The sequence below is a fragment of the Rattus norvegicus genome, chromosome 17, assembly GCF_021556685.1.
Source record: "Rattus norvegicus strain SHRSP/BbbUtx chromosome 17, alternate assembly SHRSP_T2T, whole genome shotgun sequence".
NCBI classification, from domain to species: Eukaryota; Metazoa; Chordata; class Mammalia; order Rodentia; family Muridae; genus Rattus; species Rattus norvegicus.
In genome coordinates this window covers 5,700,349-5,726,938 of record NC_141550.1, presented here as the reverse complement: position 1 = coordinate 5,726,938, position 26,590 = coordinate 5,700,349, and the positions used below count along the sequence as shown (strand labels likewise).

General features: G+C 45.6%; 1 protein-coding gene and 2 long non-coding RNA genes across 5 annotated transcripts in view; 1 reads left to right on the top strand and 2 right to left on the bottom strand.

The window, feature by feature from the left end:
- The window catches only part of Ntrk2 (neurotrophic receptor tyrosine kinase 2), a 314,011-nt gene that overhangs the window by 156,632 nt on the left and 130,789 nt on the right, over window positions 1-26,590 (top strand). For both annotated transcript variants that reach the window (XM_087589797.1, NM_012731.3), the window contains 1 exon segment: window positions 18,353-18,541. In XM_087589797.1, coding sequence (XP_087445923.1) covers window positions 18,353-18,541 — 189 coding nt within the window.
- Window positions 850-9,580, bottom strand: LOC108353117 (uncharacterized). Of its 2 annotated transcripts, XR_015641029.1 has the most exons (5): window positions 9,471-9,580; window positions 5,890-6,045; window positions 4,456-4,521; window positions 3,069-3,191; window positions 850-2,371 (listed from the first exon to the last, which is right to left on the bottom strand). It is a non-coding gene; the product is annotated as an uncharacterized LOC108353117 (long non-coding RNA). The 2 variants fall into 2 exon arrangements; XR_015641028.1 differs by lacking the exons at window positions 850-2,371; window positions 3,069-3,191; window positions 4,456-4,521 and adding an exon at window positions 8,979-9,107 and having other exon boundaries at window positions 5,662-6,045; window positions 9,471-9,563.
- LOC147999953 (uncharacterized) lies at window positions 11,172-13,039 on the bottom strand. The gene is made up of 3 exons (XR_015641027.1): window positions 12,814-13,039; window positions 12,396-12,729; window positions 11,172-11,413 (listed from the first exon to the last, which is right to left on the bottom strand). It is a non-coding gene; the product is annotated as an uncharacterized LOC147999953 (long non-coding RNA).

The following is a 26,590-nucleotide window of genomic DNA, read 5'->3' as shown; positions in this document are numbered from 1 at the left end:
GAAGGGTGCTATTTGTATATTTCCACAGATGTGAATGTCTTTAAGATGATTTACTTGGAGCTTCACTATTGAGGAAGCCATACCTTCTAAAACATAAAAGATCATTTCTCCTCCCACTGGGCAATGCTCATGGTTAGAGAGGCGTGGTCTCACACTACTGTCTCTCCTCCCACTGGGCAATGCGCGTGGGTAGAGGGGCGTGGTCTCATACTACTGTCTCTCCTCCCACTGGGCAATACTCGTGGGTAGAGGGGCGTGGTCTCACACTACTGTCTCTGGAACTAACAGCTTTATCAACTATCTGCTGCCTGGACATGAGACTTTGTCTGACACCCTGGCGAGGGCCACTGGAAGCAAGGCACCCTGTTGAATCCTGGGATACCTTTTTGCCTAGGATCCCCATGCCATGTCTTCCCACTTTGCATAAGCAGAAACAGACTTCAGGGTAGGGAGGTGAGGGGACCCAGGCGTCTGCAGAGAAGAGGGGTGAGCATGTGATGATCTAACTCAACCATGGGCTCACTTGTGCCAAATTTGACTTTTCACTGAATGCTGCAAGGTCCTGGTTGGAGTTCATCCATCTTTTATTTTTTGACTAGGTCTTTATGAGGCAGCAGTAAAGCAGTTTCCAGTGTTGTGTCTCCTTCAGAACATTTCATCAATGGCTTTGGGTCACTTATTGGGCATCTACATGCGGAAAGTACTCAACTTAATTGTATTGTAACTGTTCTGAAGCTGACAGAAAAGGGTATGGGGTGGACTAGCGCAGAGTCCTTAAACTCTGATAGAAAAAATAGAGTTGTAGAAACACAACCACATGGTACTTATCCCAAGAAACTGCCCAAATGTGCACTAATTTGTTTATTTATTTTTATTTGAAGAATAAAGAGGCATTTCATGGTGAAATAAACTTTTCAGGTGCATTTGTCGGAATGAATGGAGTTTAATGATCAAAGATAGAGTTTGAAGGTCACCTTTCAGGAATAAAGGCACTGGTTTCACCAGGCAGAGAGGTGGTATGGCTGTTCTGTTCTCATTACATTTTTATATTGTTTGAGACCTATCAGGCAGCCAATGGGAAGGGCCTGCGACAATGAATAACACGTAGGAAGAATGATGGCATGTTTCCTGGAAGAGTGCAGACGGGAATCTGAGATGTGTTGACACAAGTCGAGGCTGACACAGCTGGAGTCAGGTCCTGTGGCCGGGTGAGGGTTTTAAGTGTTTTAGACTTTATTCTTCTCTTCCTCTTGGCTGTCTAGAAAAGTTTCATGAGCGCATCAGCTCACAGGCCACTGAGGTAGTCCTATTGGCGACAGAGGGAGGGAGGCTCAGAGACAGCCCAAGCAACTGCCGTGCGTCCATAAAGAAATGGTGGATCTGTGACTTAGCCCAGAGACAGAGCCCGAGTCCAGTTCCTGATGGTGACAGTAGCCATGATGAGAGCGATGATCTTGTATTCCGGAGGGAAGAAATGACATGGTCAGGTCACTCTGAGGCGTATCCAGGGAAAGGAATCAGCGTGCCTTTGCATAGGCAGTCTGTGATTTGTTTTTTAACAGGTCCCACATTATTTAGAATAAATCCAGGCCTTTCTACGCTCTGTCTGGGCTTCTCACTCTCACTCATTCGCATCTGAGAGTTTTAGTTCCGCACCGCATGGACTGTCATGCACATCTTACATCTTAGGGTGTAGACTTGGGTATTGGTCCAGGCACTGTGGATGTCGGGTTCAAAACCGTAAGACCTGTTCCAGAAATTGTGGGTCTTAGGCTCTGTGCCTTAGGAACTTCTCTAGGCATTGTGGTGACTCACCAGCATTTCTGGCTTCAAATCATCGGATGCACAGAACACATGCCCTCCACTTCACCCCAGCATGGGGACAACCCAAAATGTCTCCATGATCTTTTTCCTCGGAGGCAAAATTACTCCCACTCTGAGACCCCCTGACCCTAACAGTCAATTTGGATAATTTTTCAGATAATCCATGGCCTTTAAAGAAACTTTGGCCATTTAATGGGAAAGGGTAAAACAAGAAGTGAATTTTCTGTCACGGGTCTGGCCTTCTTTTACTGACAGGGAAGGAAGCCACCTCAAGCGACCCAGCAGAAGAGTCAGCCTCTTCAGCTGGCATCTTGTTTGAGGGATAGGTTTTTGTTTGGTTCTATTTTGCACTACTTATTCAACATTTTGCCTTATTAGTACACACAAGTCTATTTGTTGGGGTTCACGGTGAAGACTTCCAAATAAATAAAGGGTGCAGAGCCATAACTTACATCCTGACCGTCATTGCACATTTCCTGACTTTGGGTAAAATCAACAAGCAACATATCTCGTAACGTCTGGATGCCTCACTGTGCACAGCCCTCTCCTGTAAAATCCCAATCAACACAGAAAGCTCCGTTAGCGGTGGCAGGTGATGGTCCAGAGGGACTAAACATGTATGTTACATGTATAATCTCAGTAACAAAATCGCAAATGCCAGCATGACATGAACAAAACAGCAAGACTGTGAAGGCAGCAAGCAGCGTTGCGAGTCTCCGTGTGGGAACCCTCCTTCCTTTGGAAGGTCTCACTCAGTGGCAAGGTAAGAGGGACCGGTCTGAGCACGTCCTGCAGGTCTGACTCACTGTTTGGGTTCTCCATGGAAACCAAGTCTCAAGGGAATTTGTCATAAATTGTTTGCCAGGCTCTGTGGACTTGTCATTCTCTTGGAGGGCCACTAGCACGCTTCTAAAGCGAGTTCTTTGTGAAGTCTTTGCTCTAAATTACTAACCGGCACTGCTTTGAAGAGAAGGGAATTGGAGCGTGTGTGAGGCTGCATTAAGAGGGGGTCAGCAGGAAAATGTGTGAGCACAGACAGACGTCACCTGCCTTCCCTTAGAGAGCTTGTGGTAGCTGAGAAAATGTTCTCAGAGCACTCTGAGCTCTCACTGGGGTACAGGAAAGAGGCAAAGCTTTGAGTTTACTCTCTCATGTCTGTCAAAGCCTTATTATTAGGCCAGGCAGACCTTGCTTCTATCCAAGCCTAAGCCTGGAGTATAAGGAGGGTCCCACCTTTCACTCACCAGGGTGGAAGCTTATGGCCTTTGTTGTGGATCTTTCTGGAATTTGCAGTTTATTTGAAGAACCCAGCAGTTAATTGTGGGCGATTTGAGAGGTAAACCCTGCTGAATTTCCTTTGAAATAGTCTGCGTGTTCAGAATGAAAGAGAAAAGTGAGTGCCAACCGTTTTTTTCTTCAAGATTAGTTGTTTAAAATATAGGATTGGGAGACCCTGCTGTGTTTCACACAAGACTAATTTCATCCATTCCCGCTTGAGGCTTCTGGACTTTAAATCTCCTAGGCTTTTGTTTCAGCTTTTTTTCTTAAACGTGGCAATGAATGCTGATCAAGTTCCCCTAATTAAAGTAGTATCTAATCTCTAGTAGGCTCCTGTCACATAGCAAGTATTAATAAGCACAGTTTTAAAGATTGCTTCTGCGGAACACAGGCTCTCCTCAAGATGAGACCTAAAAGATTATTTTTCAAGAGAAAAATCTAGGCCAGTTGCCTAAGTGCTCTTGGTGCATGTCCATGTCCCTAATGTGTGTGTCCCTGATGTGTGTGTCCCTAATGTTTATAGGACACCGTAGCTTGTTGGACTCCCTCCCCAACACCTTTCTCTGTGGAGGAAGAACCAGTCTAAGATGGGGCTGAGGCTCACTCAGGACCATGCTGGATACTTCTCACGGTATCTGGAGAGAGTCAGTCCAGTCCTCCTTGGCATCTAGCCCAATGCCTCCATTCCACATCACTACCTGGAGCGATGGCTTCTGTGTATCTCTCACACTCAGGGAAGCCTCTCAGGACACATGGGGGTGTACTCAGGACCGCATGGATACCAAGGTCCTCAGAGCTCACGTCTCTTTCATGCAAAAGTGCACAGTATTTGTACCGAACCTGAGTACCTCCCTCCATATACTTTAAATCATCTCTCTAGATTATTTATAATGTCTAATATAGTGTAAATTCTGTATAAATGTCATGCTATAGTGTTAGGAAATAATGACCAACATATATATATGTATATATATATACACACACATATATAGTATTATGTATATATGCAAATATATATAATTTAACAGTTAGATTTATATGTTAAATACTCAATGCACAATACATTCACACAATAAATTCACTGCCAATTAATAAAAATAGAAATCGCCCACCTCGACAAGATAAAATTGACCTAGACCACCTGGATCTGGATCATCCTTCTCCGTTGTCTCCATCTTGAGTCCCCTCGCTCCTCCTCATGTCCAAAATATATTAAGAACACACACCACACACACACACACACACACACACACACACACTTGTATAGATACACAAACATATGTGTGTATATATGTATATATACATATATATCTTCAGCTGGTGATTGGTTGAATCCTCAGGCGCAGGACCTACAGAATCAGACGACAGGCTGTGCTGTGTTCAAGTCCCTTCGCAGGTCCACAGTGAATCAGGAAGTCACTGTATTAGCAAAGCACAGTGGGTTTAATTTGGGTGTGTAATTTACATATTGGCATTTCCTTATACTTTTAATAATTGATAATACTGTTGTGTATTAAAAAATCATTGTTGGGGTTGGGGATTTGGCTCAGTGGTAGGCTAGGCAAGCGCTCGGCCCTGGGCTCAATCCCCAGCTCCGAACAAAAGAATAGAAAAAAAAATCATTGTTGCGCTCATCCCTGCCAAGAGCATGGCAGCTCTGGAGAGAGTGGTGAACTACACAAGCAGGCTGCCTATACTATGGTATGGTAGAGAAGTATGGTCTGGTCTGGTGTGCTATGCTATGGTATAGAATGGTGTGGTATGGTATTGTATAGAATGCTATGGTGTTGTATTGTATAGTATGGTATAAAATGGTATGGTATAGTATAGTATAGAATACTATAGTGTAGTATGGTATAGGATGGTATGGTATGATATGGTATAGAATACTATGGTATGGTATGGTATAAAATGGTGTGGTATGGTATAGAATGTTATGGTATGATATGGTGTGGTATGCTATGATATGGTATGGTCTGGCATAGAATAGTATGGTATAGTATAGAATGCTATGTATGGAATAGAATGCTATGGTATGGTATAGAATGCTATGGTATAGAATACTATGGTATGGTATTGTATAGAATGCTATGGTATGCCATGCTATGCTGTGGTATGGCATGGTATAGAATGCTATAAATAGTATGCTCTGGTATGGTATGCTATGGTGTGGAATGCTATGGTATGGTATGGTGTGGTATGGTATAGAATGCTATGGTATGGTATGCTCTGGTATGGTATGCTATGGTATGGTATGCTATGGTGTGGAATGCTATGGTATGGCATGGTGTGGTGTGGTATAGAATGCTATGGTATGGTATGCTATGGTATGGAATGGTGTGGTATGGTATGGTATGCTATGGTCTGGAATGCTATGGTATGGAATGGTGTGGTGTGGTGTTGTGTAGTGTAGATTCTCAGGGTCCCAGTCATCCTCTCTGGTGTCACCCTCCCTGCACAAGTTGAGCATCATGTTCCAGAATGCTCACTGTTTTATATGTTGGATTATTTCCCCAGTTTTTCAATTTGTAGGCACATAATGAGACATCTTGAAGAAGGAACCCAACTCCAAACACAGAATTTATTTTTCCGTCACATAACATTGCATACGCATCGCCTGGAGGCAATTTGATTCATTGTTTTTAGTGTGCCTGAATTTGGGCTATTATTCAGCCTGAACCTGACATTGCCACTGCAGTTCTTCCCCGCTGTGAGGCCAGTGCTCAAAGTCAATGACCGGACTTGGGTGCATTTCAAATGCCATGCTTGGGGACGTGGCGGACTCACCTGTCCTGCTGCAAGCACTCAAAGCCTCTCCACACAGAGACGTCCTCCTTGGCAGAAGCCCCCAGCAATAGCAGCTGGCAGCTGGGGGGAACCTCTTAGCTTCTGTAACTTTGAGTCCAGGTGACTCTGAGGTTCCGGCCACATCAGTATTCAAGTCTGCAAACAGGGACAAGACAAGAGAGGGTGAGTGAGTGAGCCGGGCTCAGAGGGACTGAAGTGAAGGGGTGGGGTATGATATGTGGCCCAACAGCTGAATACACGTAGATAAGAATAGGGTGCAAACAGCAGGGAGCGGCCCCTAGCAGTTCACTCTTGGGGAATCTGGAAAGGGATGGCAGGTAGGCAAATGACATCGTCCTGGAGTGACAACCAGACACTTATAAAATTGCAAGTAGCTGTCAAAGGATTGAAATAAGTGATTTTATACTTGAAAAACAATCATTCCAGAAGCACTGTGGGAAGGAGACTGCAGGTGGCCAGAGGGAACAGGGAGGTCTGTGAAAGAGTGAGCGAGCAGGAAAATAAAGACAAAGGTGACCGTTCTCAGTGCTCGGCCCAGCTGCTGGCAGAGGATGGACTTAAATCAAGTACAAACACAGAAGACCTGCCTGGTTATCTCTGGCTCACTAGCACTTTTCTGTATGCTAGCGTTGGCTGTTAGTGTGTTGGAGTGAGAAGTCACTTGAAACACGGGGAAACCTATGAGCTTCATTTCCAGAACAGCGCGGATGTGAACAGACATAAAAGTTTGAACGTGAGGCTTAGGTTCTTTGGTACTCTTGAGGAGGCACGGAACTGATACATGTGCACACATGTGTCTCTGCTCATACGTGTGCATCTCTCTTGGCCTATGTACATCAGTTAGGGTCAGCACTGTAAAGGATCTTCAGAGCTGAAAATGGATCAAACATGATAGCCTAATTCTTGCACAGGGATACAAAGTGTGTGTGGAGAGGTGTGTGTGTGTGTGTGTGTGTGTGTGTGTGTGTGTGTGTGTGGTTGCTTCCCAAAAGCTCTGAGCTGTTTCCTGTTTGTCCACATTCACACGCAGTTCTTCCTTGCAACAGCCCATTGTGATCTTCAGCTGGTAAGAACCTAGCTTGTCCGTGTCTTCTGCATTCTGGCCAGGTTGAAGGGCAAATAGGGTAGATGGGAAGTGTGGGGACTTTGTGTGGCTAGGCCTTACACTGGCTAGAAGTGGATTCTAGAGCAGCAACTAACTGCAAAGGCATCGGGGAAACATAGTCTAAGGGGTAGGAATAAAAGAAAAACTATTGACTTCAAGGGTTTCAACCATTAACGCTTTGTCTTTGTCACAGAGAAGTCTTAAAAAGTATTTTATGTGCACAGAGGTTTCGCCTGCCTATATGCAAGTGTCCAGAAGAAGAAGTCAGATCCCCCGACATTCGAGTTTGTGAGCTGCCATATGGGGGCTGGGGATTAAACCTAGGTCCTCAGCGAGAGCAGCCAGTGCTCTCGGCCCCCAAGCCATGTCTTCCAGCCTGGGAACGGTTTACTGATAGTTTCCTTAGAGAGCAGTGGGAATAAGGAAGCCGGAAGTTTAGGGGAAGAGAGTGCAAGCGAAGGTTGATGGGGGAAGACATCTGACATTCAGAATCAGCTCAACACAACCCAAGTTGTCACCCTAGTCTGTGACAGGACTTGTGTTTATGACGCTTAAGTCCACAAGTACACGACAAAGTGGAGCTGAAGTGGAAACCTAGGCCTGAGCTGCATTCTTCTGAGACTGGGACGAACTGGAATGACCTTGAAACCAGCTACGAGTTAGTTGATTTCAGCCAGAAAGGAAACCATCAACACGGTGACCCTTTACTCCACTTCTCCTCCACACCGGTGGCCAGCAGCCCTCTTGCATTTGGGAGGAGTCAGCTCATGCTCCTTGGGATGCTGGCCCTGTATTTAGAACCCTCCCCTGGGCAAAGCCGCCAGGAGATGACTCCTTCACTCACCCTCTGCGAGAAGGTGCTGCCTCAGGGAGAAGAGACCAGAAAAGTTCTGCTGCAAGAGTAGTGGATTCATCCTCCCCACCCTACCCCACCCCCACCCCCACCTGCACCCTACTCCACCCCCACCCCCACCTCCACTCCCACCCCCACAGTGGTGGGTGTGTTCTTCTTGAGGATGAAGGATGGGGCGATAACAGCATTTACAAGTTTTAATTTCTGTGGAGTTGTAAGATCTGGAGACTAGCAATTTTTCTCTCCACATACAGATGTGTTTTTTTTCCCTGAAATATAAAAGGAAGTCCAGAAACTGGGGTGTCTTGAGGTCAGAGCCATTGGTAAGCTGATGCTGAGGCCTTGTGTGGCTGGGATCTGCAGGGATGGTCAGGTTTCATCCATTTGCCTGTTTCTGGCTCCTTTCTCCGACTTGCACTTTGGTTATGAATACTCCCCTTTCAACTCACTGAATCCTAACTGTTTCCTCAGAGAGATGCTTGGAAAACGAATCCTTCCTGCCCTTTCATTTCTGCTGTCCTGGAGTTGCTGATGTATTGATGTGTCATTTTTCCATTCTCTGGTCAACTTTTTCCAAAATCATTAGGGTTTAACTGGTTGATTTCTTAATGGAATCCAAAAGGGACAAAGCCTTTATGGTGACTGTACCCACATTTTTTGAGGGAGCCCTTCCTTCTGCTGTGAATAAAATGTCTCAGGAAACAGAAAATAAAAGGAAGCTGGAAAGGCCCCAGTCCCCAAGGGTGAGCCACCACAAGAAAGGGAGGACATTGCTTTGGTCTTAAGATCACTGCTTCAATCCATCAAGGAGGAGGAGTTGGATGGTCAGAGCTTCTGGGAAAGTGGCAGCCATTCCATCTCTCTGAAGCTCTCACACTTCTCTGGCCTCAGAGGCCCCAAAGCTTATATTCTCATGGGGAGGGATTGTGAGAGGGGGAACCAGGAGGGGGGGCAGGGAGTCTTGCTTGTGCTCGTGAATAAAACACTGAGCAGTGTGTAAGTTCCACCCGGCCCCACCTCCCTTCTACAGTACCCTAAGGGTCAGGATGTGAGCATTTGACCACTCTGGGCTCCAGAGCATCCTGCCATCCCGATGCTACCATTACTTACCTTTCTGTCTCCAGAACAAAGTCCCTGAGCCATCCGTTTAGAACAGGTTGACCGTGACTCATAGCTTATACCCACGACTTTCTCCAGTCACCTCCCCATGGCTCCATCTTCAGTGGTCTGTGGGTGGGCCTATCCCAGCAAGAGATCATGTTTGAACAAAACTGCTTACACTTGGTAGCAAGTGAAAATCCTGGAGCCCCATCTAGCATTAGGCTCCACCTCTTAAGGTATTGCTACCCTTCAGTCGCCTTACTCCAATGATCAAGCCTTCAGACACACAAGAACCCTATGGACACACACCCAAACCTTTGAACCTAAAAAAAAAAATTAAAGCAGAGAAACCTCTTATATCCTCCTAAGCACTGAAGTAGGGATTTTTGCCCCAATTCTTATCTGGGATTTGTGTCTAAGAAGCTCCCACTTAGAGCTGTAAGGTTGTTTCTGTTCTAAGTTTCTTCAGGACCACACGGGCAGTGCTAGCAAATCCCTCACCTTCTTCAACTGTGAAGCTGTGTAATTCCCTCCCTAGACCCCTCTGTTGGTATCAGGAATTTCTTTCACCTCCAGCAGGGACACTGCCTGGTCACTGTTGCCATGGCAACGGCCATACATTTCCCAGCATACCTCTGGCTTAGTTCCCAACTTCACCTGGGAGCAGTTATGTCATAGTCATATTCCAAATAAAAGGCAGACATTTTCTGCCTCCCCTCTCTTTCTCTTCTTTCTCTCGTCCCTTCCCCTTGCCTCGTTCTCCTATTAAACCTCTCCACGTGGAACCGTGTTGGCTTGGTGTGCTTTGTCTGGGCGCTAGCCCAGATCTAAACCCTAACACCCTCAACCTGTGATCTCTGGTTCCCTAAGTCTGCCATCTCCTCATCGGGCTATGGTGCCTCAAGCCTTCATTTCTCTTTAAACCTCTAGGCCAGTCTCTTTTGCTCTTGGTCTTTCTATCCCATAATTCTGATTCCATCCTGCAGCCAAGACATTCTGTCTGAGATTAACTGATCCAGTCTCTTCCTGGTCTGAGATTGCTGGCACTTTGGTCTTGTTTCAAATCTAATGTCCAAATATGGTGGAAGTGCAGGGCTCTATGGGACACTCACGGTGTTCATAGTCACCTGATTCCTACGAGTAGTGTCTTCTCCTGCCGTTGAATGTCTCCAGTGACTAAGGACCTGGAGAAGAGATGCCAAGTTCGAAGTCTGAAGCACGGCATCTACCACATGCAAACGGCCTTAACCCGATTGTCGATTCAGAAACGTCTTAAGTGGACGTCAGAAGTTGGGAGAATCTATGTTCCACTCTGAGCTTGGCTTATTCTAGCCTGCGCTGTAGAATTTCAGAACTGTGTTTCCTGAAACCTCATCTCCCCTCTAGAATGGAGTGGCTTCTCCTCCTGAGTTCCACCCACACTGAAGTACTTCTAGGATGTCTGGCTCTCCTCCTGCCAAAAGCCCCTTGTGGCAAATCCTGAAGTGATTAATGAAGCCTCTGCTCTGACAGTTGGATTAACAACCACTAATAAATATTTGACTGTATAGAAAACCCAAGTAATTATGATGTTCCAAAATGCGGTGAGTTTTGGCAGCTCTTACATGGAAAAGGCAAGTTTAAAAGACAAAAGAAAGCCAGATTCTCAGAACAATCCTGTCCATCACTACAGTGTGGGGTGACCGCTTAGAGTATGATGCCCTGTGAGTAACTTTCAGGGGGAATTCGTAATCCAGGAAAGATATGTCTGGAGAGCAAGTGGGCACCAGGACTATTGTGCGAGCTGCACAGAAGACATTCCCACACTTTTCTTATCTACAGTGTCTTCGATGCACTCACACAGGCAGCAGGGTCCGAGAAGCAGCATGGTGATGATTTCAGGGGCGCAGGTAGGAGGACACAGATGGCCAAGGCTCTGCTAGTAAGGCAGAGCTGCACCAAGGGCAGAGAGGACGCAGAGGCGACTCACTTCTCGCTTGTTTGCGTTGGACTGGAGCTCTACCATACATTGTTGCTAAAAGTGAAAGTTGATACTTCTCAAAGTGGTTCTGCCCAAGCTGTGCTCTCAGAAGCAAGTCTAGTCACAGGATTTACCCTACTGCAAGGGTGTTTGTGAGGGGAAGAGCACCTCAGGAGTATAAGATAGCCAGTGCCGCCCATGTTGATTGTAAATTAATGAGTAGAAATAATCTGCAATGAACAGTCAGGGAGGAATGTATGCTGACCTTTAATGGATTTGCTGAGCAAAAGAAAAGTAAACGAAGAAATACACAAATAAAAAGAAAAGTCTTGAAAAATGCAATCTGCTATTATTTTTTTCAAAAAGGTAAGTCAAAAAAAAAAAAAAAAAAAAAAAAAAAAAAAAAAACCTAGGGGGAGAGAAGGTAGTTTGGCGATGGAGCACTCGTCTAGCATGTGCGAAGCCCTGGGTTTGATCCTCAGAACTGTCAAAGAAACAGATGCATGATAACTGTTGGAGTGGAAATCTCGGCTCTTGTCCGGACAAACCACGCCAAACCAACATGGTTCCACGTGGAAAGGTTTAATGAGAGAAGAATAGAAGAAGAGAGGAGAGGAGTAAAGGCTGGCCATGGGCACGTAGAGGGAAGGGGTAGGGGAATGGGAAGAAAAGGATAAAGGGGAAGAGGGCAAGAGGCAAGAGGCAAGAGAGCAAGAGATTGAGGAGGGGGCAAGCAACCCCTTTTATAGTGAGTCAGGCATATTTGGCTGTTACCAGGAAACTGTAGGGCGGAGCATACCTGGTTGTTGCCAGGAAACTGTGGGGCGGAGCATACCTGGCTGTTACCAGGAAACTGTGGGGCGGAGCATACCTGGCTGTTGCCAGGAAACTGTGGGGCGGAGCATACCTGCCTGTTGCCAGGAAACTGTGGGGGTGGAGCATACCTGGCTGTTGCCAGGAAACTGTGGGGGTGGAGCATACCTGGCTGTTGCCAGGTGACTGTGGGGGCGGAGCTTAGATGTAATGCTGACAGTAACTCCACAAAGCATGACACTGTTGGGCAGGACTCGCTCTAATGAGTGAAGCTCCCTAGGTTCAAGGCAAAGGATCTTTATTGGGCTTTACATCGAGGCCAAGCTTTCATTTAGGTTTGTAAAACCTGCAAGGAAGTATTTAGATGAAGGTCATCAACCCTTTTCAGAAGCCAGCTCTGTGCTGAGGCCTTAGCTCAGCACTTGCTTAAGGCCCTCGGGGTTACTTTCCTGCATCTCGATAACTAAGTCGCTGAATAAATAAATATCAGCTTGGGTTGCAAGCCCAGCATGCAGGGTACTGGGAAAGCAAAACCTAAGCCTGAGTCTGAATCGGTCAGGGCGGCAACTTCGGGAAGCATCCTGGAGCGTGTATGGAGGCTTTACCGGCAACATTTCTCTTAACTGAGTTCTAGGACCTAGTTTTAACCTTACCTGACTGTGAAGATCACCTCAGGGCCCAGGCAAAGAGGTAGATGGCTTAGGGAGTCTCTGCTCCCTTACTGGCCTCACAGCCGTAGATTGTTTCTGTTGTACAGTAAACGCTCGCTTGAGCTACGTCGTCGGCACCTCCCCAGACCCCTGAAATTTTGTGTTATTCTTTTCTTTGCTCTTTGTTGTCTCTCAGCTTCAGATACGATCTGTTTCCTCTCATGGCTCTAGAGCTGTGGCCCATTCTTCAAATGCATTGTGTGTCTTCGCCCCATCGGCTGTCTTGGTAGGTGATTCAATAGGAGGGAATGATTTCTCCCCTTGCCTAAAGGAAGAACTGAGAAAGCAGAGCCAACAGCTCCAAGCTGTTAACCCTGGGTTTGGGCCGAGCTTCCTTGGAAGACAGGTTGTTGCCTCTTACCTGATTCAAGCGTCCATGCTCTCCGGATGAAAGACAAATGTTTGCACAAACATCTGAAACTTAGCTTCTAGGTGTCTGAGAGGAAATCTTGGTCTCCAGTGGTTTTTAGTTTTGAAACGGTTCTTTTTGTTTGTTTGTTTTTGTGTGTGTGGTGGTGGTGGGGGAGGGGCATCCCTGAGTTAAATGACTAAGGGCAGCGGACTGTCTCCGGGTTTCCGCTTCTCTTTCGAAGTTTATTTTATGTTTTGTTGTGGTTTTCAGATGTCTCATGGTTTGGAATTGGGAAAGTAAAGTCAAGACAAGGTGTGGGTAAGTAGTTACTCCCCTGGCTTTACTGGGCTCAGTTGGTTGGCTCGCAGAACCCACCCCTCTATTCTCATTGGTCTTCTAATTCGTTTGTCTTCCCTGTTTCTGATTGGTTGAAGGAAAAGACCAGCTTTTTCTTTTTTTCTCCTACAAAAGATATTCCTTTTGCAAACTGTATAGTAAGTAGGTTTTGCCCGATTGAAACTGACTCGATTTTAATCCAGTGGGCATGTCAACGGCTGTCTCTGGTCTAGGGATTTGAAGGTTTAAGACACAGACTAGAAGTACACCCGTGCCGTGCACCATTGGCTGAACAGGCAAGCTTGGGCAGGTTTGGCTCTTAACTTCGTTCTGTTGGCTATGGTGCAGTAGAATTCTGAGCTGGTGAATTAGCTGTTCATTTATGATGATTTTTTCCCCCTCAAAAACAGACTTCCACATCCAGACACTGTGATTTGTGCTTGATTGCTTTCTGTTCCCTGCATTCAAACCAAGTGCAGACAATTGAGAAGCGGAGCGAGTATTTCGTGGAGTGAATGCAGATGGCGTTGCTCATTAGGACCCAAGTCAGGTGTGATCGCTCAGGACTTCTACTCTGCTTCCTATTTTCTGTGGCTACAAAGACAGAGAGTGGAAGTTGGGTGGGCAGCTTGAAAAGATAGTTTTCTATCATTCTTCTGGATTTCTAAGGTTTGGCTGTCGTGGGCAGACTCTCTTGGTTGCTGCTCTTTTCCTAGCAATGGTGGCTTTAGGTAAAACTTCTAAGTTGTGGCTATACGTAAGGAAGCCACCATTGGTGAGCCATCCGCCCTGCGTCTGCTTAACCCAGTCATTTAAGGAAGCCTGATCCCTTTATCGTTTGACATTTGACTTGGTGCAGTCGGACATTCTCTAGCAGTGTCTGTCCAGAGATCCACATATGAGCCCAGGAATGAGCTCAGACTGAGACAGACCATCCAGAAAAATCCTGCAGGGAGGAAAAGGTCATCCTTCACTAACCTCAAAGATTCTAATGCAAAAACATCTACCAAATGGAAGGAGAGTAGACATAGACAGGAGCCCTAGTTGGAGCACCAGTCGGAACTCCAGGATCATGGGGCTCTAGGAAGCTCCCAACAGGACATTTCAGAAATAGCAAGACACGTTACAGTTTTTCCTCCTGGTGGGGTCCACGGGGCTCCTCCTACTACAGAGATATGTGTGCAGAGGAAGGTGAGCCATTCTGTCTCTACTGGATGATGCTGTCTTCCTTCCCCTAAGCAGCTAATCACTGTATACCCCCTCAACATTTTCAAGACCCCTTTAACTACAGAAGGATGCTCAGAGAGAGTAAAAAATGTGTTTCATCTTCGGCAGTGTACATTGTTCTTCAGAATGTCCCAGGTAAGCCCACCAAAGGCTTTTGTTTACCCATCAGGTTTGCTGAGGCCAACACTTTAGGAGACAGGACCACCATGAAGAGAGCTTTTGACAGTTTCCAAAAGGAAACATGAGATGTGGTATGTGGCTGTGCAGGGCAAGTGCCCCAACCTGCCCACAGTCAGCCAGTAGGTGGACGTAGCAAGGAGAGGAGAGGAAGAGCCTTTCTTATTGCTTCTATGAGAGGAACCAGGGAGACAGAGGAGGCAGTTCTAGGGCTGGCTGATTGCAGTAAACCTACAGGCTCCGGATGTCTATGCTCTCTCGAATTCTCTGGTCTTTGAGTGATAAGGCAGTTGGATAATGACTGAAAGGTGAAGACACACAGGGAGGTGACTGGAGATGTGGCCTATGTTGGTCTGTGTGTGGAAGATGAACTGGTGGCCAGGCATGTGCTCTATCTAGAGACTGAGCAGCAGCCCCCAGGGTCCAAAGCACCAGGCCAGAGAAAGCAGAGACTTCGGGCAGTGCATTCAGTTGCTGAAAAGAAGAAATCCCTCCCTCCTCTGAAGGCATGGTTGGAATTGAGAAGGAAACTTATTTCCCAGATGGCCATTTTAATCACTGGAAAAATATGTTCAGTTAGACTTAGAGACATCTAAAAAATCAAATATATATGATATGTTATCCCGTAGCTCTAAAGAGACAAAGTTGTCTCTCTGTACCTCTATTTAAACTGTTTCATCTTGAAATAAAAATTAGCTAAAATGTTTCCATGTATTCCACCTCCTGTTTATCAGCCTTGTAATTAGACCTAACTACCCCAAAATTCACCAGCTGCGACACGCCTAGCAATTTGAAACTCTGCGTTAATATTATAATACAGTTTTCAAGTTCTCATGAGTTTCTCTTAACAAGCTATGATGTGCCTCTGACTTCTGTCTCCTTCTTTGTGATGTCTGCTCAGCCACGTGCACAGACACACAAAGACACAAATCATAAGACACGCACAGTCTGCTGTCAAATTATATAGACAGTCATTGTCCCCATCGGGAGCTTTTCTCCCCTCCCAACTTTGCTGTGCTCCGCGTTCCGTTATATTAAAATGTTCGTAGAAAAACGGTCTTCATTCCCACAACCTTGGCAGCCATATCAATCTTCCAGGCTTTGGAAAAGTCACTAATGAAGGGAACAGCAGTTGTATTAATATTCCTCTGGCGGATTGCTGTGGTTTGTGATACTCCATTTGTCAATGGTGACTTTCTATAAAGTGAAAAGGCTTTTGAAACATTGTATCATTCTCTAGCAGCAGAGTTCAGGAGCTTTGGTGTGAGCGCCCTGTCCTCGGCTCTCATCCCTTTGCACTGAGTTATATGAGGGGCAACTGTTAGCTAGTGCATCGGGGAATAAGGAGCATGCTTTGATCAGCGTGCTAGGTTCTTGGAGAAGTCTCCATTGTCTTCTACTCAAAACACAGAGCATTGCTCTTTTTCTTGCCATCAAACTGGGGTCAGAGAATAACCGAAGTCAACGTGTTTCTAATTACAGTTGAGGCTCAGGAGGAGCTTTGTCACAACATGTGGAGTATTTGATGATGACAACTTCTCCATCTCTGGGAGTCAAGGTGGAGCCTGGAATCTTTTGAGAAATACATGGCCTTGACTGCACCTCCCATGGGAGTTACGAGGGTTGCAAGCTTGGTAGTTGGTAGCCTTCAGGAAGGGAACAGCTGCTCTGGGGACCTAGCAAGAGATTCGGCAACAAAAAAGGAAAAAGCAGCTTTACTGACAATGTACAGAAATGCAAGCATAACACATCTCCATTCCCATCACTGGCTCGGAGCTGAGTGAGCGAGGCTTGTCAGAAAGCATATCACAAAACAGGGATGGCTGGGGACATTAGTAAGAACTTGTCCTTACAGCTATTCTTGGCAGCACTCCCATCGTTTGCGAACACAGATGAGCAAGACACAAGACAAGCAGAGCCAACCGGCGGGCTTGCCTTGGCTTTGACAGTTGCATGGCTTCTAAGTTGGCTGTGTGAGGACATGTTTGCAGCATCAAGCCGGAGCGTCTTACTAAACACAGCTTAAATGTATTCCCATTGAGAGGCCGCTTAAAAAAAATCACTGATAATAGCAAAAGGTTCCCCTCCTGCCCCCACCCCTTGCATACTTTGTTTAAGACGCAGACTAGCTGGGGATTGTCCAATGGTTATCACTACAAACGCTAATAATCCCCACGGGGAGGAAAATGGATCTTGGAGTTGGGTGGGCGGATTATTATTATATTGAATAGGGAGTCAGACTGTATCAGACTCTGGCAAAACAACCTTTGCTTTTGTAATTGCTTTGCATGGAAGTAATTAAGGCTGAGGAGAAAGTAGAGAAGACACAGAGGTACTGATGCATGCTGGGGCCAGGGTTGTAAACCCACGCCCTTGGCCAGAAGAGCAACACAGACTTCTCTTCCTTAGCAAGTGTTTGCCTTGTCTGGGTGTTCGATTCTTCCCTCTCACTCTGCCTGATTCCACCCTTGCTCTTTTCCTTCCTGTCTTCTCTGGGGGACAGCATGCTCATTTTGTACACTTCATATGCAAGCACATGATCTGTGTCTAAAAGACTCGGCTCCCACGTGTGAAGTGCCTAATCACTCGATATTCAGCGTTCTGGAGGACTCTTCTCCTATGTTTTGATCTTTGTGGACCCCCTTGGGCTGACTTGAGTTGTCAGTTGATATGGTGGTTGGGCAAAAGGTAGTGGGGTGAATACAGGGTCATGGATCCTGAGGCACTGGATTAAAAAATGAACTCTCATATTAAAAATACTGAGCTATTTCTATAGTATAAAGGGAACTCAATAATGTCAGGGACTCTATCCACTACTATATGTGAAGCACTTTTGAGTTTGTAACGCATTTTCGTACCTCACCTCACTCCAGTCCCATATAATAACAACTGGGTACTCTCTAGCACAGTCCAGTCCCCACTGTGAGCAAATGCAGAGGCACAAAGAAGGTGTATGAAGTGTGAGGTTAGGAAACTCAGATCTCCACGTCTGCAACACCACTTTCATCCCCCAGAGAAACAGGTGTCCTGAGTTTGTGCCAGGAGTTCAGTGACAGGGCGCTCCTAAGGTGTGCATGTAACCTCGGATCCTGGGAGCTGTGGGTACAGCTACAGAGATGGAAATGAAGGAGTTGGAACCCTCACATGCTGCTGGTGATTAACAACATTGTGCGGCCACTTTGTAAACCAGTTGGGTAGACCCTCAAAATGTCTTCCCTAGGATTCACCAATTTCGTACAAGATCACTGGGAGCATGTGTGTCCCCACAAAAATGTGCACATGTGTGTTCAGAGTTGCAGTGTTCTTATAAGTCAAAGAGTCCCAAGTCAAGGACAGAGGGTTAGGTAAACGGTCCACGCCATGTCTGTATAGTTTATGATCATTCAAGAATGAAAAGGAAGTAAAGGAAGTATTGACATGTGGCAGAGAGAGAGAGAGACAGAGAGAGAGAAAGAGAGAGAGAGAGAGAGAGAGAGAGAGAGAGAGAGAGAGAGAAAATGAGTTAACCTTTAAGACATGATGCCAAGTGAAAGTCACGAGTTACATTGGCTGCACTTGTGTGGAATGCCAACCCTTGTTAACTTAGAGTAGGAAAGTAAATTTGTGGATGTCTGGGACTGGGAGTGAGGGGAGTGGGAGATAAATACTAACCAGGGCCTGGGAAATATCTTAAAATTAGATTGTAGTAATAATCGAGACACTGTGAACATACCAAAGCCCGCTGAAATCGCGCATTTGGAGAGTATGTGGACTAAAGTTCAGCCGAAGCCACTAAGTGACAGAATGCCTGTGCTCCTTCCAACTCTAGGCCCAGCTTCCGTCATCAGCAACGACGATGACTCTGCCAGCCCTCTCCACCACATCTCCAACGGGAGCAACACTCCGTCTTCTTCGGAGGGCGGGCCCGATGCTGTCATCATTGGGATGACCAAGATCCCTGTCATTGAAAACCCCCAGTACTTCGGTATCACCAACAGCCAGCTCAAGCCGGACACATGTAAGTACGGCTGTTCATACTTACTGACCCACTTGCTGCCTAGCTGTCCCAGTGACTATGTTTATCAGAGCCTCTCACAAGGCTGGCCGAGGGCCGAGGGCAGTGGAATCTTGGAGGATCGCACACTCTTTGGCCTCTAGGCTAGATTCTTTAACTTGTAACTTAGGGGAATTCTCAGGGTTTGTCTCCTGCCGGGCTGGGAACTGGGGTAGAAGTGAACTCTTGGAATCCATTTTCCATGATCATTTGTCAACATGGAGTTGCAATCAAAGCACGCATATCTGGAGAAGGATGGAGACGAAAAGCAGAAGTGCTGTTAGAATGCACATCACTTACAGTTGACGGGCAGTGGATGTAACTCAAATCTGGCTTATTGGAAGCAATTAAAGCACTCATTCTAGGCAGCCGGGAAGGCTCAGTGTGTCGTACAGGTGGTATTGATTTGGGGATAGTTCTGCGTTCTTTTCTCAGCCCTAATTTCTAGCAGCATGGGGCCTTGTGATGTCACAACAGTCACATCAAGAAGTATGGGTCTAAGAAGGAGAGTGACTTTTACTTTTAATAATTACGTTAACCTTGCAGCCTTTACTAGCAAGGTTGGGCTATTCTCCTGTCTTCCGAGCCACTGAACAGATATAAAACATGGAGCAAGACCTTAAGAGCAGTTGAATATTCAAAGCAAAATGAGCACACGCACTTTCTCCATTGGAATACAGGCCTTCTCTCATGCATGCATAAGAGGCCTTGGGGGCTAGGACATTAGGTGGTCTTCATCCAGGGCTCTCTGGCAATGCTGAGGTGGCTGTCCTCTGGCTAGATACCCCTCCACAGCCTGCCTATGTTCTGCTTCCCTTCACTCTCTCGGAGGTTAAGAAGGACAATTGTAAAGTTGGGTTTGAAGACTGATACTTTGTTGAAAACCCATTGGATGAGAGGGCTTAGCAGTGACGTCTCTCTGCATACAAGAAACATGTGTCTCTTCTTTCTGTTCATTTACTTCTAATCTCAAGGCATGTTTAAGATTGAAGTTGGAACCAGGTATCAGAAGTAACAGTATTATAAGTTTGTGATGTGTGAGACTGGACCCCACCAACCATTTTAGCTGAGTTTGTTATAATGACATGGTGTGTACACAAGGATGCTTAAAGATTAGTAAACTCCTTGAACATTCAGTGTGGTTCAAATTCCTGGTGTTCTTATTCTAATAACTATGGTATGGCCAAAGGGAGGAGGAGATATTGTTTAGAATTAGGCATTCTTGGTGGAATCTGGCATTGCCAGGGTTACTTCAGATGTCTGCCCAGCAGACACAGCAAATGGCAGTCAAATATGAAGAAAAAGCAGGATACTGCTGTAAGAGAATCTGGGGTCTTTCCCTTAGGAATATATATTTTAACACCACCTCCTCCATGAAGAGTAGGCTGTGTGGTACTCCAGCAACCCAAGGCTGGATAGTGGAGTTGACGAACGTGAAGTTGGCTTTCCTTCTCAGTGGAGAGTAAGGCTGAGTTATCAAGCAGAGACCATTGCTCCAAAGTGTCCAAAAAGAACAAATGAGCAAAAAGAGTAGACACACTAATGTGGATGGAGGCAAGAACAAAGGCCTCGCCATTACACCAAGAACCACAGGCAACCAAGGAATGCTGAAAGTGGAAGAAATCGTCTTCACTGGGGAAGAACACATCAATTGATTATCCAATATCAAATGATCAACCCTGAAAACATACATACAAGCAACATGCAGATTGAGCTGGTTGTATATATTTAGGAATATATCTCTATCTTCTATCTATCTGTCTGTCTGTCTGTTTATCTATCTATTTCTGTCTGTCTGTCTGCCTGCCTGTCTGTCTGTCTATATCTATCTGTTTCTATCTATGTATCTATAGATCATCTATCTGTCTGTCTATCTATCTATCTATTACCTTTATATTTATGGACAGACTGATATAGACATTATATATGATATATATGTAACGAATTATATATAAAAACAATTAATGAAAAACAAAGCCATGAATATGAAAGAGAGCAAGGGTTGGTTATTTGGGATAGTTTCTAGGGAGAAAAGGAAAGGGGGGAATTGTAAATTATGTTATAATCTCGAAAGATAAAAGAAATAATTTTTAAAAAGAAAACTTCCTTTCTTCACGGGGAAGTTGACTATGCATAAGAAGTGGGTGGATGGCCGCAGAGTTTGTGTGCCCAGAGTTTGTGTCTCCCTCAGAGTCCCAAGAGGAAGTTTGCAAAAGTCATCTCTCCTCAAATCGAGAATCCATGGGGATTTCAGAAGATGTTTTGGTTATTTCTGGAGGCTTTCGGTTTTGTGGCTTAGCTCTGATGTGCCACCCACACATGGAAGGAATAGATTTCTCCTCAGCTTCCAGCTTCTGGCCTGGGCCCCAGAGCATCGAGTCTCTCTGGCTTCTCCTTCTGTACAAAGTCTCACTGAGCCCTCCAGCCTTTCAGTCTCGGTGCTATCAGACACATCTTATCTTACACAATCTGAAACTAGCCTTTTTCCCCCTCCAGACTTTGTCTTTGATGATTTTTGGAAACAGTTTTAAAAAGTTACAGATCTTCCATGGATACTTTGTCAAAGGAACCCAGACAAAGGGAGATTTACCTCCCCCGCCCTGTGTACACGACATGGCTTCATTCCAGTCTGTTCACTGCCTGTGTTGTCCTGGGCTGTGTCGGGGTATGGCCACATTTGACTGTGTCTCCGAGGTCCTGCTTAAGTTCAACTTTAGCTCTTGGAAAGCAGCAACTTTACCTGCTACCCATAACCTAGCACAGGACATAGTGGGTCTGTGACATCAACCGATGTTGACAAGATGTGGCTATCTATTCCTGAGGTATTAGTTACCAATGGATTTGTAACAAAATTTCTTCACAGTCCCTTTTCACTTGTTTCATTTCTACTAAACTTGTGTACATGTTCTTTTCATTAGATATACTTTTAACAAAGTAGTAGGTAACTTAATTGGATTTTGACAATTTTAGTAAAACAGGATTTACAAAGTCGCCTTCGAGTAAACAAGCTACAGTCATCCCAACTGACCCATTTCAAAGCTCACTCAAGAGACCGGACATGCAGAGGTCTATCTCGCTTTAGGTCCACGAGATTCTGAGAGGCTAGTTTCAGATAGGTGATTTTTATCAACTGTCCTAAATAAACCAACTTCTCATAACCCTTCAAGGAGGACTCTTCCCAAAAGATGCTTTGATGATGACAAAAGAATTATTATGAAGCTTCTGAAGATAGCTTAGCTTTTCCCCTCATGCTCTTAAAGCAAACCGCACTAGACCGTGTATCACCACCATGGTCTGAATCTATCACAGGCTTGGACCAAACACTAGTATGATAACTGGTCTTTCCTGAAACGGAATGCTATAGTCAAAGATTTTGAATATAGACTCCACGTTTTATACTACTGAGAGAAATCTGTTTCCAGTCACTGAAGTGTAAGGGTACATTCTAGACAGAGCATTCCAGTACCTTAGGTACCCACTGGTTTTGTGCAGTACTTCTGTGGTGTAGGAACTAGAGGGCTGGTGGGAGTGATGGCTTGCTCCCTGACCGCCATGAGACTCACTAGGGAGGCTGAATTGGAGTATCACATGATCAATACAGCGTGATGAGCACTGAGCTAGGCTGTGCCACAGTAAGGTCTTGTGTCCAATTTTCAGGAATCTGGCAAGTTAATAGGAACAGGGTATTAATGGAAAAATAATATGAATTAATAAAGAATGTACCAGGACATGGGTCTGGTGTGACCAAGTGCTCCAAATTTCCTAGAGGTAGGCATTTGTGTATGTATGTATGTATGTATGTATGTATGTATGTATGTATGTATGTATTTGAATGGCTCAAGATGTCAAAGGCTAAGCAGGGCAAGTAAGAATGCCTTAGTGTGAATGAGATGAGGCTCGTGGACTGCTAGCACTCCTCTGAGTTGGGCCTTAAGGCCCCCTGCTGTAAACACCTCAGTTGTTAGACAACTCTTGGAAATGGCTCTGCCAAAGTGAGAGACCATCATTAGTTGGGGATCTTTAAATAAGTCACAAGGTCGCTACCATGAGGAGTCATGAGCAACCACGCCCTTTGACATACTTTTGTGCTATCAGGAGCCATGTGGTAATTTTCGTTTACCAAGTCCAGAGATGGTTTGCAAGATTCTTAGAGCACTGTGAACAGAGCTGAATTGCTCCTGTGCACTTTCCAATAGAAAGTCTGTCTACTTTATTGCAGGGCCCAGAGCTTCCCCCAAGACCGCCTGATAATAATTTGGTATTTGGAGGCTCCTGCATCACTGCAGGAAGCAAAGGAGGCTAAACCCGAGCCTGCCGGAGGAGAAGAGTTGTATGGTTATCTGCAAATTCTGGCCAGACAGCATCTTGAAGTCACTCCCTAGCTTCCATAACTAGCCAAGCAAGAAGTGGCCTTCCCAGGACAAAGCAGAGTACTTTAATGACTAACCCCTCAAAGTGCTGTATCACTTAAAACTATAGATCACCTCCTCGATCGATCAGGATGGCGAGGGGGAGCTGAGGAGCTCAGCAGCATCAAGTCTGGAGTTGGTTTTATTCAACTAGTCTGTGTAGATGTGTCTGAAAATCACAGCGTCTTACAGCACGGGGTGGTCGGCCAGTAGGACTTACAGACTCGGTCCAAGGGCAGCTCTGTTGTTCTCTTCTGCTTGCCTCGACTCTTGAACTCTTGAGAGAGATTTTGGCAGGGTGCGATGGGTGCACATCTTCTGAGCTGACAAACAGAAACAAAGCCCACTAACCAGCAAAACCCCCAAACTGTGTCTTGAGTTGGTGGATGGGGATGTGTTTTATCTAGAGACTTACTGTTGTTCCCAGAGTCCTGTTTCCTTCCACAGCAGCCTTGTGATTTTTCTTGGGTCCTAAGCCATGTGCCTAAACTTAAGTGGGGTTGTTTCTAAGACACACCCTCGTATACTTGTCTTGAAGAGCATGTCCTCTGCACACACTTAGGGCTAGCCACTCTTAGAGGCAGATGCATAGCAAGGATTTTAAAAGGTCTTTTAAAAATTGACTTTGAAGGTTGACTTTATGGTCAAAGAAATGGACATTTATTGGCTCCCTGCAGTCTGGGTCCCATGTCTCTTCAGGCATAGCTGTGTGTTTCCCCACTCCTCCTGTGCTTATTAGACAATTGCATAGGTAGGCTCAGGCTCACGGGCCAGCCAGGGTGCAGGAAAGTGGGTGTTCTAAAGAGAGAGGGCATTTGAGCAGTAATTCAAAATGTCACAGTGTCCATGTCTGTTTCTCTTAACCACAATGTCCACTCTGCCTTTCTACTCCCAACAAAGGCAAGTGAGCGCTTTCGCAGAAGGACAGAGGTTTCCAACATTTGAAAAGCTGCTTTGAGAACACATGGGCGGAAGTTCTGAATTCTATTCAGGACTCTACAAGCTCAGGACATCAGAGAGCTGCACCAGGCCATGTCAGACTCCAGTGTAGTCACATGACTGAGGTCTCTCTCTGTGGTCAGGGCCAAGGGACAGCGGTAGAGACTTGATTTAGAGATCTTGACTATCTTTTACCTTGTTTTTTTTTTTAACTATAAAAAATACATTCTTATAAAGCACTCAATTGGCCAGATAAAAACTGCTTTGGGAATTGGTGGTGTGCCTTGGAAGGCTATAGCTTGCACTTTAAACAGTAGCTAAGTTTATTCTACCCAGCACAAGGCTAGGGTAGAAAGAATAGTTACTTCAGGATGCTTAGAAGTTGTTTCGTTTATTGCACATCGCGTTGACAACTCATCCTGTGGGGGCCACCATGGTACACTGCTGCATTCTATAAGTCCCAATACGATTCTTGGTGCTTTGGACCCCCATTGCTAAGTACAACAATCCGGTATCATATTCAATCTCAAGTCCAGACAAGATGGTGAGAAGCTATGGAATAATGCTTTAAAAAGCAGCCCACATCCCCCAGAAGAACGGGGAAATGAATACAGGCTGCATCATTCCATATACAGTGTAAGCCATATACCAAACTTCACTAGGCGAATATTTCTTAGCAAAGCACTTTGAAGCACACTCATAGCTAAGTAACATCATATTCTTGCCTTTTCACTGGGTGATACTGTTATTTAAAAAAAAGTGAGAGAGAAAGTAATAGCATCAATTTGAGGATACGTAAGCCTTCTGCAGAAAACGCCCTATGCTGTACTTGAGAGCTAAGAAACAAAACCAGTGGTGATTATGGATATAGGTTGAGAGGCCTTGCTTCTAGTCCAGCATCATCGGCCTGCCAAAGTGATCCCATGAGCCCCGAGCACATGAGCCGAGTCAGTCTGAAGCTTCCAAATCACCAGTGATGATCGGGGGTGTCCCAATATATGGACGGTACTGATGCAATTGGTTCACCCCAGTTGCGTTAGCAACATGCGCCTCATTGAGCTTCATTTCTTGCATGTGCCAGCAGATACAAATGTAAACCAGCAGCCTGCCTTGTATTGCTAAGGAGCACACGTTGCCCAGAATCTCTGGACAATTGGGTGCTCCTCAAGTAGATGGTGACACAGCTGAAGGTTGCAAGGCTTGACGCTTTACGAACTGTCATAAAAGCCTAGGCTTTCTCCTGGCGAAACACAATAGTCTCTGCCTTACCGATTCTTCCAGATTAAGAGGTGGCCCCATGAGTGGGCTGCTCCGAGGATCACTAGTTAAACTGGGACTCCGCCCCAATTCCTGGGACTCCGCCCCAATTCCTGGGACTCCGCCCCAATTCCTGGGACTCCGCCCCAATTCCTGGGAGGTGAACTGTCAAACCTTCGTGCTCAGTAAGGCTGCAGTACTGCTTGTGTTGATGTTGATTCCTTTGGTTTTGCTTTTGGTAACCGTAACTTCTTTCCTATATAGGATAAAACAAAAACAAAAACAAAAACTTTGCCGTGTCCCGCAGACAGGAAGAGTGAGGGAAGGACAGGACTTCTCTTTTCTCTCAGGTCACTAGGAGTACCATGCGGGTTTAGTCTTTAATTTGGAGAACTTTCTCCTGGGGTCAAGGCAGCAGCCCAGAGCGATGTTTAGTGTGACCTGTTCTCCGTGGCTGCATCTATTGCTGGGGGTTGGGGGTGCGCTCTATGTTCTGTTGGTTGGAAGCCTTTAGCTTCCCCTGTGGAAAGAAGGATTAGGAGATGGCACGCATAGGAAAGCAAAGAGGAATCTAAGTATTAGGGTGACTGCCTGTCCTGACTGGCTCGGGGCTATTGCAGTTCCCTCAGTGTGACAAAGTACAATTTTAAATCAGGACAGTCTCAGGCAAGCCACGGTGAGATGGTCACTCTAGTTAGTATAAACCTGATGTTTTTTTTTTTTTTAGTAAGACAGAATTATGTCTTAATCACTCCAATGGCCATAAAGTACCCTAAAATAAGATACTTTGAATTGAAAATGAAAAGTATAGCATAAGTAATATTAGTAGAAAACTTGAAAGACACAAGGAACAAAGGAGACAGTTTAGCTACCTATAATCCTAACAGACACAGCTGCTGACATGTTCGAGTTTGTGAGCGATCTGTCGCTGTCCAGCTTACTGTCCTACCCTTCATTCAGTGAGGGCATTGTTAACACATCTGTGGAGTGGGTTGACGGCAAGGTTGAAGAAGGATCTGTGTGTGATACCTCCAGCCTACTACCTCTAACGCGCTCGCAGTGCAGAGAGGTTGCTGTAGAACTGGGAGCTGAGCACGGTAGACACATCCCCTCTGGTGGAGAGGGGTCCTAAAGTTCAGGGAAGGGCACTCTCTCATGTGCAGAGTGTGAAGAAGATATGGCCCGTGTGTTGTGGGCTGGGGAATCCCTATAAACAAGAAGCTCTCTTGTTCTGACAAGGCAGACAAGGAGCCCCATGTTCAGGTCAACACAAGGTGATTTCTGACCCCAGTTCTATTTGTCCCTCAGCTGTAACTCAGGAGCACCATGGTCTCCTGTTCCCTGTCGAACTCTCCAAGAACCTGGCTGGCCCCTTCCAGGAGTCTACAAGATTTTAAATGGCCAGAAT